General features: G+C 47.5%; 1 protein-coding gene across 1 annotated transcript in view; it reads left to right on the top strand.

The window, feature by feature from the left end:
* Positions 1-219: 219 nt before the first annotated feature.
* Positions 220-15,451, top strand: part of TGM2 (transglutaminase 2) — a 54,895-nt gene continuing 39,663 nt past the window's right edge. Inside the window, exons 1-2 of the mRNA XM_081867701.1 lie at positions 220-391; positions 11,378-11,557. Of these exons, the coding sequence (XP_081723827.1) occupies positions 382-391; positions 11,378-11,557 (190 nt within the window). The 5' untranslated portion in view covers positions 220-381. The remainder of the gene's footprint in view (positions 392-11,377; positions 11,558-15,451) is intronic.

The following is a 15,451-nucleotide window of genomic DNA, read 5'->3' as shown; positions in this document are numbered from 1 at the left end:
CATCTTGCCCCCCAGGGAGAACATGTGGCTGATCAGCCGGCTAGAGGGGGCTCTTCCTCCAGCTGTGCCACAGTTGACTTGGTCCCCGAAAAGCCCCCTCATTCATGCTCAAGTTCAACAAGTGCAGCCTTTAATTTCCCCTGGAAATGTGTTTGCATTTCTCCCCCTCCTCCTTCCTCTGCCACAACTTTTGTTTGGCCACGGCCAGACATACACCCTGCCTGGGGGGGTGTGTGTGTGCGCGCTCTCCGGATGACTATATAAGTGGACAGACGCCAGGCAGGGGAGCTAAGCTAGGAGCTCCTTTTGCAGAAGCAGGAGCAGGCAGAGACAGGAGGCGAGACCAAGGAAGGGCATTGCGGGGCTCCTCTGACGGGCAGCATGGCAGAAGGTAAAATGAGAAAACCCAGAAAGGAATAGACAGCTCTGTAGGGACTCTTCTCTCTGGCTCAGGGCAGAGATCCTGTCTTCTTCTCACTTTCTTTCTGCAAATGCTTTTGCCTAATTGTAATACGATCATTGCAAAAGGATACGGACAATATTTGTGCTCATACTAACTCCAGAACGAGCATGTTCCAAGTCGACTCACCGACTCTATTAATGGCAACCTTGTCAAAACAAACTGCACTACTTTTACTCCTTGAACCTAAACGGTCCACTCAATTGTTGAAAGATGTTCTGCTTGTTATTTTTTCTTTTAAAAAAAGAAGAAATTCTCAATTGGGAAAAGTTGGGGTAAACACAAGCTAAAGCAGTTGTGTTTGGCGTATGTGAGTTTGGGGGCAGGCAGCAATTAATTTATCCGTACAATACTGGAATGATTTTTAATAATTTTTGCTTTTAAGTTAAGAAAAAAATACCAAAAAAGGGAAACTTTGGAGGAAAAAGTTGGAATGTTTGAATAGGGTTTGCAGGCAGTTGTTAGATATATATTTTTATATATATATATATTTATTTCAGAGTGCTTCTTGCACATCCAGAATTTATAACAGTTACAGCCCAATGGAATATTTTTCGGCACAAACCCCACTGTAATTAAATCCCTGTCTTTAAGCTGAATATTTTCTGCAGCTATCCCCTGCATTGGCCAAGGAGACAAATCCGCTTTCTTGCTTTCTGCCCATGGTTTTCGCTTTCAGAAACTCATCTTCAGATTCAGAACAGACGTCCTGCAGGTCTACGCAAATAATTGCTTTAGCGCGAAAAATTGTAGCGAATTCCTTCTGCAGGTCTTGGCTTCCTTTCATCTTCCTCATCACTCTTCTCTGAAGTTTAATTCTCGATTCCTCCATGTCCTTGTTATTAATAGGGAAAACATTGCTGAGTCTCTCAGGAGAGAATTGAGTGCATGAGATCCACAGCTTAAGAACAGGGGCTCTTGGCTTTGCTTTTTGCACAGACCACTTTCATCTTCATCCGAGGTCTCCTAAGCAATGCTCATTTCGGATCAGCTTTGCAAAAGTACCACTTTCCTAGCACTTAGCTCGGCTCTTCTTCCGGCAAACGAAAACGGCCCTTGCAAAACCTGAGTTGCTAGCTTATACGACGCAGCCTCTTGCATGACCCCAGCTGCTTTGCAAACTTACTAAGCACGAGCTGGTCTAAACCCTTGCAGGGGAGATTTGCAAGACCACCTCTCCTCTCCCACTGGAATGGGCACGAAGGCTATTTCTGAAGCCCTGGGTTCAAATCTCAGCTCAGCTGTGAAATTCACCGGTGTGGTCAGTCACCAGACCACCTCTTGGCTTCACATACCTCACAGGGTTAAGTCCTCCTGAAAAGTGACCATTCTTGATCTGGACTGTTCTGTTTCCTCCCTTGGGAGGCTTCCTCCCATCCTTCTACTTTATTACAAGAAGAAAGAAGAAGCCATCGACCTGGGAAGGGGTGCAAACTCTCTTTCACCAGAGGTTTATAAGCAGAGGTTGGAGGGACACCCGTCAGGGATTCTTCTGCTGAAATTCCAGAATTCCAGCAAAGGGGGTTGGGCTAGATGACCCCTGGGGTACCTTCCAGCGATTCTATGGGGGGATTGTCAGTATGCTTTTAGACCTCTTCTTTTCCAGCGATGCTTTACCAAGGAGTCCACTGGTCCTTGCAAGCTGGTGCAACCTCTTTCGTCAGGAATATTGACGTGGGTGTCGTGCATGTAGCACAACACTGTTCGCTGTCTTGCTGTGTGTGCCCTCAGTGTGCCTGGGTGGGCAGGGAGAGAGAAACGGAAAGAGAGCCCTAGGGTTGTGGCACAGGTGCAATTGGTGTCCTATACAAATTCAGAAGTTGGGCAAAGGCCTAAAATTGCTTAGGTCAGGCTATCTGAAAGACCGTATTCCCTCCTATGTACCTGCCCAGATAGATAGATAATTATTTTAATTCTATTAAGTTGCTTTCTAATGATTATCTTTGGTATTTATTTATTTGTAGCTTTTTAAAATTGACATGTGTCATTTTAATTTATGTAACCTGCCAGTTTGGGGAAGGGGTGGGATAATAATAATAAGAGCAGCAGTAGCAGATCATTAAGGCATTTTGTTCCACTTTGGAAAGAGCGCCAAAATCTGGGCGTGGGAGGATTCAGATAGAAACATAGATCATAGGAAGATTCCTTATTCTGAGTCCGACCTTTGGTCCATCTGGCTACTGTACAGCACACTCTGGTGACTTCTAAGATGGATTATTGCAATTCACTTCACATTGGTCCAAAATGCAGCAGTACGACTACCATCCAAGGTTCCATTTAGATCTCGCACAACCCCTGTTTTAAAAGAGCTGCGCTGGTTGCCCTTTTGTTTCTGGACGCAATTTAAGGTGCTCACATTGGTGCTTAAAGAGGGCCCCAAATACCTGAAAGACCTTCCCCCACAGACCCTCCTGAATGCTGTGATGGGCAGAGAGGGGCCCTCTTGGTAGTCCCTCCACTTTCAGAGGCCTAGAGGGAGAGGGCCTTCTCTGTGGTGGCCTCCAAGCTGCAGAGCCCCCTCCTCATGGAGGAGTGAATGGCACCTTCACTGTGCATCCTGCGGAGGTTGCTGATGACGCGTCTTCTTACTCTGGCTTTTTACACCTGAGGTGTGTGGTTTTAGGACCCACCTCTATCTATTTATTTATTTATTTATTTATTTATTTATTTATTTATACCTCGCCCATCTAGCCGGGTCTCCCCAGCCACCCTGGGTGGCTTCCAACAAAATATTAAAATACAGTAATGCATCAAACATTAAAAGCTTCCCTAAACAGGGTTGCCTTCAGATGTCTTTAGATAGTTGTTTATTTCCTTGACATCTGGGGGGGGGGGCGTTCCACAGGTCAGGTGCCACCACCGAGAAGGCCCTCTGCCTGGTTCCTTGTAACCTGGCTTCTCGCAGTGAGGAAACCGCCAGAAGGCCCTCAGAGCTGGACCTCAGTGTCTGGGCAGAACGATGGGGGTGGAGTCGCTCCTTCAGGTCTACTGGGCCGAGGCTGTTTTATAGCTGCAAGTTGTTTTAAATTGTTTTTAATGCTGTAGCCCACCCTGGGACCTTGGGGCGAAGGGTGGGAAGTGAAAAAATGAAAGCTCAATATTATCTACCCCGACTAGTAAGGGGACTCCGGCAGGAGTTTCTCGCAGCCCTATTTGGAGACGCTGTCCCTTTTGCATGCAAAGTCCATGAGCTGAGCCCATCCCTAAATGAGGATTGTTTCAGAAGCATCCTTGCTCTCAGAAGGGCTGGTTCTCTCCTCTTTCCCTGTGTGTAATAGCTGCGTGTAGATTTACAACTGCCAGCCGCTGCACATTCACTAGACCCCAAAGAGCACTGACTGAGCGTGGGCTGCCCAATTGCACAAGGACAATAGCGGGTGTCAACTTCTCTGCTGCTGGCGGATCCAGGTTGGCCCCTTTCCAAGCTGTCAGCACAGAGGATATAGTGAAAAACATACCACTGGTTGCCTCATTTTGCTGGACGCTCATGTGAAAGTCTGTGTTAGAAGTTCAAGAGAGCGTGGCTGACTTGCAAGGAAGGAAACAGGGACCAAAGAGACCCACAACTAGGAGGAAGATTCTCAACAGCAGCTTTAATAATAATAAACATAATAATAATAATAATCAAAATAAACATAACATGAGCCCTGCTGGATGAAGCCAATGGCCCGTCTAGTCCAGCATCCTATTCTCCCAGTGGCCAACCAGCTTCCGCCAATGTGCTGCCCTGTACTTCCATAGCTAATCTTTGAAACCCCCTTTCTGCAGGAGGCAGGAATGGCCACCAACTGGGGTAGCTTTAAAAGAGGGTGAGACAAATTCATGGAGGAGGAGAGAGCTATTGAATCTATAAGCCACAATGGCTGTGATCTGCCTTCACGGCTGGAGGCCGTGATGTTACTGAGTACCAGTTTCTGGAAGCCACAAAGGGTAGGAAGGTAATAATTTATTATTTATGCCCCACCCATCTGGCTGTGCCTCGCCAGCCACTCTGGGCGGCTTCCAACAGAATGCTAAAATACAATAACCTATTAAACACTAAAAGCTTCCCTAAACAGGGCTGCCTTCAGATGTCTTCTAAAAGTTATTTATCTCTTTGACTTCTGGTGGGAAGGCATTCCACAGGGTGGGCGCCACCACCGAGAAGGCCCTCTGCCTGATTCCCTGTAACTTGGCTTCTTGGAGTGTGGGAACCACCAGACGGCCCTCGGCACTGGACCTCAGTGTCTGGGCAGAACGATGGGGGTGGAGACGCTCCTTCAGGTATACTGGACCGAGGCCATTTAGGGCTTTAAAGGTCAACACCAACACTTTGAATTGTGCTCGGAAACGTACTGGGAGCCAATGTAGGTCTTTCAAGACTGGTCATAGAGCCATAGAGATGGATGGTACCCCAAGGTCATTCATGTCCAACCCTGGGCAACACCGGAATCACAGCTAAAGAATCTCTCTGTTTGAAAACCTGCCCCCTTCCAAGTTAAGTTTGTCCTCCTGCTTAATGGCTCTTACAATCAGAAGGTACTTCAAGATATTTTTTAGATAATATCTCCTTAGCTCTCCCATATGTCACTGCCAAGGGATGCGGGTGGTGCTGTGGGTTAAACCACAGAGCCTAGGGCTTGCCGATCAGAAGATCGGCGGTTCGAATCCCCGCGATGGGCTGAGCTCCTGTTGCTCAGTCCCTGCTTCTGCCAACCTAGCAGTTCAAAAGCACCTCAAAGTGCAAGTAGATAAATAGGTACCGCTCCGGCGGGAAAGTAAACGGAGTTTCCGTGCACTGCTCTGGTTCACCAGAAGCAGCTTAGTCATGCTGGCCACATGACCCGGAAGCTGTATGCCGGCTCCCTCGGCCAATAAAGCGAGATGAGCACCGCAACCCCAGAGTCGGTCACGACTGGACCTAATGGTCAGGGGTCCCTTTACCTTTACCTTTAAGCTTTGTAGGTCACTTAGAGACTTTTGAAGTAGCGAGCAACTAACAAATGGAAGAAGTAATAAATAATAATGTTTTGGATCACAAGTAGCTCAAGAAGGGGTCAATTGGGGGGAGGGTCACTTGTGTGTATCTTCACCCCGTATTGTGGCCCACAAACAGCTGGCTTGCTTTCTTCCCCATTGAGTTGAGGATTAGGGTACCCTCTCTGAAAGGACCCACCTTATTGCTGTAATTTGAAGTTGTTTCAAACTGTTTTTCATATTGTGTTCTAATTTTTTGCAACCCGCCGAATGTGACTTGAATCCATCCTATCTTGGCATCTCTTCCTTATTAGCCTTGCTGGTGGTGACAAGTGATGACTTTGCCTCTCCTTCCTAGAATGGGCTTTTCTGCCCTGACTAATGGAGAGCATTGTCTCCTGTGACAGTTTTCTTCAAGGTCAAGGGAAGAAGAAAGGTGGAAATGGAGCGGCAGACACTGTTCCCAAAACAAGTAATTTGGGGAAATACTTCTCCCTTCCAGCCAGGGCTGGTTCCTTCTTCCATGCCCACCATCGCCAGATGGAAAGTGTGATGGTGCCATCATAGGTTAAGCACCAGAGACGGGGCTTTCACACTGAATACGGATGAGCTTTTGCTGATTTCTCATTCATTCCAGTGGAAAGTCCTGCAAGGTGGAAAAATGCATTATAAAATAGCTACATCAGAGGTACTTGGCAGGTGATTGTAAAGTTCAGAAAGTTTTGAGGACATTCCCTCAGATGCTATCCAGTGGTTTCGCCATGGTCCCACAACCTGGGCAACTCCTGTTTTGACCAAAAGGAAAAGACTGTCCTCGGCTACAAAGCATTTAACTAGCATGCATTTAGACTGGCTGGCGATTTCAGGACACGGATAAGAAAATACTTTTTCTTGCAACACACATTTGACTCAATGCAATGCATTCACAGTACTAGTGTTCCTTTTTTAAAGTGTTTTTACAAAAAATAGTCTATTGATAAACAAAATAAACCAAACATAAAGAGCTTTAAGAAATCCTGTTATAGCTGGCTGAAATCAGCCTAAAACTGGACAGTATAACTGAACTTGTTCCAAAATGTTACCAAAAATACCCGTCACTCCATAAACCTGCTAGGCTGGTTTGTATGTATTCTTTTGTAGTAAGTTAGCTTGATGCTAGGGACTAGGGACTAGATTTTCTCAACCCACTTAGATATTGGAGGAGATAGGAGTTTTAGCTATCCTAAGTACCGGTGTTGCCTCTAAAGCCTGAAAGGGTTTGGGGATGGGGGGTCCCTCTGTTCTAGGAGCATCTAAATAAATAAATAAATAAATACATTTTTATTTATACCCCGCCCTTCCCAGTTTAAAAACTGGGCTCAGGGCAGAGAACCGCAAATATGAAACATTGATTAAAATGCAACTTTAAAACAGCATAAAATGCAACATAAATGCAGTATCAATGTCAACAAAATTCAAAAATTTAGGGTCATTTTTTGGGGGTGGGTGGGACCCAGTCAGTAGACATCAAATGATCACCAGGGCTAACTGGCCAAGTTGGTCCTACTAAGGCAAGCGAGGAGACCAGGGAAGAGTTTAAATGTGGGGTCCCAGAAAGGGTTTCTTCATAGAAGAGGAAAGGGAAAAGGGAATGGAGGATCAGGCTAATTCAAAGTGAAGGCCTGGCGGAATAGCTTTGTCTTACAGGCCCTGCGGAAGGAGATCAAGTCCTGCAGGGAGATCAAGTCCACCAGGTTGGAGCCATCACTGAGAAGGCCCTGGCCCTGGTGGAGGATAGTCTGGCTTCCTTAGGGCCCGGGACCTTTCCACTATGGTTATTCATGGACCTTAGGGTCCTCCGCGGGGCAGACCAGGAGAGGCGGTCTGCTGCCAGTGCCCATTTTCCATTTGTGTTCTCAGCCTGAAGTGACATAGGTGGCATTTGGGGAGGGGCTCTTGATCAGTTCTGGCAAGCAGGGCAGAAACTGGGCCTCACATTTGTTCACAGAACTGATGAATGGAAACCAAACCTTATCAGACAAATAGCTGCTTACTTGTTCAGGCTGCAGCTCTTTTAGATTTGCTGGCTTATCTTTTCACGGTGGTTCTGCGTATTTGCATTTTTGTTCACCTTGGCATTTGAGCTGGGAAGCTGGAATCAATTCTGGACAAGAGCAGTATCTAAAGAAGAGATCTGCACTTGAAAAATTGCTGCTGGGCCAAGTTCAAGATGTTGCTATTAGTCTATAAAGCCCTTAACAACTTGGATTACCTACGAGATCCCCCACTTGCATCCATGAGACCACTTCAATTGGTGGTTCCACATTTATAAGAATTTTATCTTTCAGTGCAGCAGCACCAAGACTTTGGAACTCCTTGCCTCTTGATGTCAAGCAGGCACCTTCAGTGTATTCCTTTTGGCGCTTGCTAAGAACATTCTTAGGGACGCGGGTGGCACTGTGGGTTAAACCACAGAGCCTAGGACTTGCTGATCAGAAGGTCGGCGGTTCGAATCCCCGCGATGGGGTGAGCTCCTGTTGCTGTCCCTGCTCCTGCCAACCTACCAGTTTGAAAGCACGTCCAAGTGCAAGTAGATAAATAGGTACCACTCCGGTGGGAAGGTAAACGGCATTTCCGTGCGCTGTTCTGGTTCGCCAGAAGAGGCTTAGTCATGCTGGCCACATGACCCAGAAGCTGTACGCCGGCTCCCTCAGCCAAGAAAGCGAGATGAGCGCCGCAACCCCAGAGACGGCCACGACTGGACCCAATGGTCAGGGGTCCCTTTAACTTTACCTTTAAGAACATTCTTGTTTAGACAAGCCTGCTTAGAAAGTTGATGTGAATTTTGACCTCTTTTAGTATTTTAGCTTTTTATGTTTTAAACTATGGTTGCATTTATTTTATTTTATTGTTTTACCTTTTCGTAAACCACTTTGATGGCTTTTTAAAAATACAGTCAAGCAGTGTATAATTTTTATGAAATAACTAAATAAATAATAACATTCACTGCCCCAAGGTTTTGTGAAAGCTTCCGGCTTTAAATGAAGTTGTGGCAAATTCATGGAGGAGGGTGGGCACTAGGGAAGGATCTGTCAAGTGCTGTCAGTCAAGGTGGCTTTCTAGGACAGACTAAGGGCTCATCCAGACTCCCTTTTGCAACCTGCTTTCCCAGCACAGGCCAGTGCTTCAAAGCTCCATGTCCAAATGGGGATTTTTTGTTGTGATTTACCACTGAATTGGAGCAAACACAATCTGCAGGAAACTCGATTGCAGTTTGGTCCAGTTCAGCAGTAAAATGTGGGTTTTCCCTGGGAAACTGATGGGACCAAAAATTAAAAATAAAAAAATCCACTCAGAAACAAAGCTTTAACCCCCCCAGAACTGTACCTAGAAACAGGGCACACAAGGAGGTTTGGATGAGGCCAAAGTTGGAAGCCACATCCTGGGGGAACAAGGGCAAGAATGGCTATTTCCTACTATTATTATTAAATTGTATTTATACCCCACCCTCCCCAGCCAAGACAAGGCTCAGGGCGGCTAAAAGCAATTGATTGAAATACAACTTAAAAACAAGACTAAAACGCAACATTAAAATGCAGCCTCATTTCAGTAGGAACTCAAATCAAAAACTTTTTGGGGGATGAAAATGTCAAGTCTTCACCAAGGCCAGACTGTCCTCTCTGTCCAGTGACATCTGATTGGCCAGTGTGTGAAAGAGCACATGAGTCTATATGGACCTTTGGTCTCATCCAAAGATGCTCTTTTTAATTTTTTTACTTAAGCTCTTATTATTTTAATACTAATGATGATGATGATGCAGAATTGGGAATACAGCATTGCAAAACACCCCAGCTGCCAGACAACTGCGCGTCTAGGAGGTTGAAACTCCTGGAAAAATACGGTCCAGCAAGCGAGAGCCATTAAACTTCGCTTTGTTCATTTCCCCGAAGGAAGGTGAAGAGGGGATGAGGGTCTGTTCCATGTTGGAAAGGAAGCAACAATAGCAAGGGGGTGATTAACACTCGGAGCCAGCTGCCAGCAAGAGGGGGGAGGGCTCTTTCCAAAGAGGCCCCCACCCTCCCCACTGTTGCTGCTCACAGGCTTGAACTTAGAATCAGAGGAACATCCCTGGCCAGAAATATAAGTTATTTCCACCGCTGCGTGGAAAGTACCTAAGGATTAGGCCACACAAACACACGCACCCCTCCCTGCAGTTTCTCCACTGAAAGTTCCTCCAAAGGCTGCTTTTGGTTTCTTTTTTTAAAAAAGGAAAGGTGGGAGAGATACAGACATGGTCAAGTGGTTTGGTTTAAACCTCACCCACACCTCTACCTGACCTGTATTTTGATAACAACATGGGAAGAGCCTGTTGGATCAGATTCCTGCATTTCAGGGGGTGGGTTGGATGACCCTCAGGGTCCCTTCCAACTCTACAATTCTGTGATTCTATGATAGTTCAATCTTGCCTCGAGGAGTTCCAGAGATGCTGATTCCACCACCTACCTCAGCAGCCCAGCCCTGTTCCCTAAGCTGGTTTGATTCTAATGTGTTGTTCTTTAGTCATGTCCGCCTCTTCGTGACCCCCTGGACCAGAGCACGCCAGGCCCTCCTGTCCTCCACTGCCTCCCGCAGTTTGGTCAAACTCATACTGGTAGCTTCCAGAACACTGTCCCACCATCTCGTCCTCTGTCGTCCCCTTCTCCTTGTGCCCTCCAACTTTCCCAACATCAGGGTCTTTGCCAGGGAGTCTTCTCTTCTCATGAGGTGGCCAAAGTCTTGGAGCCTCATCTTCAGGATCTGTCCTTCCAGTGACAACTCAGGGCTGATTTCCTTCAGAATGGAGAGTTTGGATCTTCTTGCAGTCCATGGGACTCTCAAGAGTCTCCTCCAGCAGCAGAATTCAAAAGCATCCATTCTTCGGCGATCAGCCTTCTTGATGGTCCAGCTCTCACTTCAATACATCACTACTGGGAAAACCAGAGCTTGAACTATACGGACCTTTGTCGGCAAGGTGATGTCTTTGCTTTTTAAGATGCTGTCTAGGTTTGTCATTGCTTTTCTCCCAAGAAGATTCTAATGCACAACCCTATAATTTAGAGCCCGCTTCTGTATTCACCGGAACTGTTAAGAAGAGGCTGCTGGATCAGACCAATGGCCCGTCTCAACCAGCCTCCTTTTCTCACAGTGACCAACCAGATGTGTCTTCTGGGAAACTTGCAAGCAGGATTCGAACACCAGAGTAACTCTCCCCTCCTGAGATTCAGAAGCATCACTGCCTCTGACTGGAGACCGCGCAGAGCTAATAATAATAATAATAATAATAATAATAATAATAATAATAATAATAAATTTTATTTATACCCCGCCCTCCCCGGCCAGAGCCAGGCTCAGGGCAGCTAACACCAATAAAATCACAGTAAAAACACAATGGGGGGGGGCACAAATTTAAAATACAGGTTAAAATGCAGTCTCATTTTAAAAGTAGCACATAGATCAAGAAGACCATAAGGGGAGGGAAACATAAGGGTCAGACTGAGTCCAAACCAAAGGCCAGGTGGAACAGCTCTGTCTTGCAGGCCCTGCGGAAAGATGTCAAGTCCCACAGGGCCCTAGTCTCTTGGGACAGAGCATTCTACCAAGTCGGGGCCAGTGCTGAAAAGGCCCTGGCCCTAGTTGAGACCAGTCGAACCACCTTGCGACTTGGGACCTCCAAAATGTTGTCATTTGTGGACCTTAAGGTCCTCCGCGGGGCATACCAGGAGAGGTGGTCCCGTAGGTACGAGGGTCCTAGGCTGCGTAGGGCTTTAAAGGTCCAAACCAGCACCATTGTGGCTTATAGCCCTCTCCTCTTCCCTGAATTTGTCCAATCCTCTTCCAAAGCTATCGAAGTTGGCGCCCCCCCCAGCCTGCTGTGGCAGTGAGTTCCGCAGCTCCACTATGCGCCGCCTGAAGAAGCACTTTCCTTCTTCTTTGTCCTTGCAGATCTCCAGCTAGAAACATGGGACCTGGAATGCGAGCGCAACAATCGGGAGCACCGGACCTCCGAAAACGGCAACGAGCGTCTGATCGTGCGCAGGGGGCAGCCATTCACCATCACCTTGCACTTTTCCGGGAGGGAGTACCAGGAAGGCGTGGACCAGCTCACGTTCCACGTTGAGACAGGTGGGTCCTCCTTGATGCTCCTAACGCATCCTCCTCCATCGTGCTGACTTCTGGACTTGGCTGGACCACAACTCCCTGGGAGTCTGGGCTGATGCAAGTTCGAGTCCTGCAGTGTCTGGAGGGCACTGCTCAAAATCAGTGGCAAGCAAGTAGACAGGTAGTGTTGCATAGTGGTTAGGGTGCTGGACTGGGACCTGGGAGAAGCCAGGGTTCAAGTCTCTCCCCTCAGCCATGAAGCTCTTCCTGGGTGGGTGACCTGGGCCCACTCGCTGCCTCTCAGCCTAGCCTACGTCCCAGGCAATAAATTAATAAAATAAATAAACCTGGTTGGACTTTAGAGACCCAGTGGTGGTACTGTAGTTAAAGAGTTGGTCTGGGACCAGGGTTCAAATCCCCTCTCTCTCAGCTTGACCTACCTCATAGGGTTGTTGTGGGGATTAAACGAGGGTGGGGGAGCCATGTTTTCCGCTTTGAGCCCCGTGGGGGAAATGATGGGGTATAAATGCAATAAATAAATATGGATTAAGGCAGCGCTGCTCTTAAGGTTCAGCCCGCTAAAACTATGCATAGGACTGAGCTGGACATTTTACAGGAATGTGAGAATCCGTTCTCGAGATGCGGGCGCCACAGGTCTGGATCTTGACCTCACCACACGCATCCTGGTCCTCAGCCCTCTCTGGTGTAAGCAAGCAAGCACTGCATTGCTGACTCATGCCTGGGAACTGGGTCTGAATGTTTTCCCCAGTCTCAAGGCTGCTTTTTAATGTGACTCTGGCGAAGTGTCACTGGGGTGAAGTAGCTTTGAATGCTGCGGCCAAATGGGTGGAAGGGCTTGATGTGAACTGAAAAAACAGCCTCAAACTCATAATAATAAAGCTTGCAGTGGAGTCCAAACTTTTTTCAAAGAGGGCCAGATTTGATGAAGTGAAGGCCGTGAGGGCCGACCAAGGAGCCAACCAAAGTTGTTCAGCTTTTTTTAGGGTTGAAATTGTTGAGGTTTTTTTTGTTTTGTTTTGTTTTGTTTTTTTTTTTAGGCTACCAGTAGGCCGGTTTAGGCCCCCAAAACAGATTTTGGACATGCCTTAAGGCTTAAGGGTTTTTAGCCCTTTAAAAACCTCAGTTTAAAAACCTCCAGTCCTGCCAACCCTTTTTCTTACTTTAATAAAAAACCAGCCAACAACTTGGTTCCTCCTTTTTTCCTTTCTTCCTGATAATTTTTGCCAAATTTCCCTTATTGTTCTTCTGTGGACAATGCAGCCAGGAAAGGAAAACATGGCAGAGGACGGGTGACCTCAGGCTCCGTCCCTGGACAGGGTCCTCTCTCTCGCTTTGTTGTTGGGCTCAGGAAACACTGGCGGAAAAAAGGGAGTCATCCTCCTGGAATTTTGCAGCAGCAGCAGCAGCAGCAGCCAGGCCCTGGAAACCCATTTCGTTTTGGCCGGTGGCTACAGAGGTGTTACAAAAGCAAACAAGGGGGGACTTTTGCGGGGGAAGCAGAAATGGAAAGAAATTCTCCGGTTTGTGCAGCGAGAATTGGGGGAAGCTGTGCGGGGAGCAGCTGGAGGAAGAGGCACCTTTAAGATGATGGTCTGGACTTGCACTGGTTGGGAAGCTGGGATTTGAAGGAGCTGAGTATGTTTAGCCTGGAAAAGAGGAGACTGAGAGATGACGCGAGAGCCATCTTCAAACATCTGATGGGCTGCCATTTTCTCCTGCTCTGGAGGGGAGGGCATGAATCAATTATCCAGGTTTGTTGTTGTTTAGTTGTTTAGTCGTGTCCGACTCTTCGTGACCCCCTGGACCAGAGCACGCCAGTGGCGTAGCGTGGGTTGTCAGCACCCGGGGCAGGGCAAGTAATTTGCGCCCCCTAACCCATGAATTTGCGCCCCCTAACCCGTGGATTTGCGCCCCCTAACCCTAACCCCCAGATGTTGCACCCGGTGCAGCCGCCCCCCCCCTGCACCCCCCACTGGAGCACGCTAAGCCCTCCTGTCTTCCACTGCCTCCCACAGTTTGGTCAAACTCATGCTGGTAGCTTTGAGAACACTGTCCAACCATCTCGTCCTCTGTCGTCCCCTTCTCCTTGGGCCCTCCAAATTTCACAACATCAGGGTCTTTTCCAGGGAGTCTTCTCTTCTCATGAGGTGGCCAAAGTCATAGAATCATAGAATCATAGAGTTGGAAGAGACCACAAGGGCCATTGAGTCCAACCCCCTGCCAAGCAGGAAACACCATCAGAGCACTCCTGACATGGTTGTCAAGCCTCTGCTTAAAGACCTCCAAAGAAGGAGACTCCACCACACTCCTTGGCAGCAAATTCCACTGTCGAACAGCTCTTACTGTCAGGAAGTTCTTCCTAATGTTTAGGTGGAATCTTCTTTCTTGTAGTTTGGAACCATTGCTCCGTGTCCGCTTCAGGATCTGTCCTTCAGCCTCAGCTTCAGGATCTGTCCTTCCAGTGAGCACTCAGGGCTGATTTCCTTCAGAATGGAGAGGTGTGATCTTCTTGCAGTCCATGGGACTCTCGAGAGTCTCCTCCAGCACCATAATTCAAAAGCATCCATTCTTCCACGATCAGCCTTCTTTATGGTCCAGCTCTCACTTCCAAACATCACGACTGGGAAAACCATACCTGGAACCAATTATCTGACCAAATATTAGGAAGAACTTTCTAGTGGTGTGAGCCATTTGACAGTGGAACAGACTCCCTTGGAAAGTGGTGGACTCTCCTTCCTTGGAGGTTTTTAAGCAGAGGTTGGGTGGCCATACGCCAGGGATTCATTGGCTGAGATTCCTGCATTGCAGGCTGGTTGGGCTAGATGACCCTGGAGGACCCTTCCAGCTCCTCAGTTCTGTGATTCTAAGAGCTTGTATTTCTCTAACTTCATACCTTCCAGCTGTGCCTGTTCTTTTCCCGTGTGAGGGCTCTCTTACTGTTTCATGGATTTTGTCAAAGCAGAAGAGTCCTGCCAAATAATTAGCACGTGCAATCCAGCCCTCAGCATTCCTCTCTGAACATAATGCTTTTAGACGGGGAGGTGGCAATTTGACAGTGCAAAGACATCTTGTCCTGGGAGTTAAGAACATAGAAAGATCCTGCTGGATGAGAGCAATAACATATCTAGTCCATCATCCTTTCTCACAGTGGCTGACCAGATGAGCAGTGGGAAACTTGCAAGCAGGATTTGAGCTCAAGAACAACACTCTCCCCTCCTGAGGTTTCCAGCATAGCTAGTAGCCATCAATAGCCCTCTGGATTTGGCCAGTTCTCTTTTAAGGCCATCTAAACTGGTGGCCATTCCAACCTCCTGTGGCATGGAGTTCCATAGTTTAACTATGAACTGTGTGAATAATGACTTTTTTTAATCTGCCCTGAATCTTCCAATGTTCAGCTTCATTGTATGTCCTTGGGTTTTAGTGTTAGGAGAGAGGGGAAGGCCTCTCCTCCTCCTCCTCTTCCTCCTCTTGCATCAAAACATACCAGATCTCGACAGAGCCGTGGGGTTCATGAAATACCCTGAAATAATGTCCAAGAACAAAACAAATAGAAAAGCTGGACGCCTGTCGTCCTCACCCTTGCAGCAACTCTGCAGCAAAAGAGAATTTGCTTTGGGGATTAACAGTTTAGGTGATTCCTTGCAGGGATTAATTGATACAGGGGTCCTTCCAGACAGATGTTGAATGTGCAACTGATGCTCCTCATAAACACAAGCACCTTTGCAGCATCTCCATGAAATCATGAGCATCAAATGGCAACAAGTATACCTCCCCCCCCCATGGATTAGGTAAAGGTAAAGGGACCCCTGACCATTAGGTTCAGTCGTGGCTGACTCTGGGGTTGCAGTGCTCATCTCGCTCTATGGGCCGAGGGAGCCGGCGTACAGCTTCTGGGTC

This window comes from Podarcis erhardii, assembly GCF_964252035.2.
Source record: "Podarcis erhardii genome assembly, chromosome: 6".
NCBI classification, from domain to species: Eukaryota; Metazoa; Chordata; class Lepidosauria; order Squamata; family Lacertidae; genus Podarcis; species Podarcis erhardii.
The sequence above is the reverse complement of the archived record's forward strand: the minus strand, read 5'-3'. Positions and strand labels throughout refer to the sequence as shown.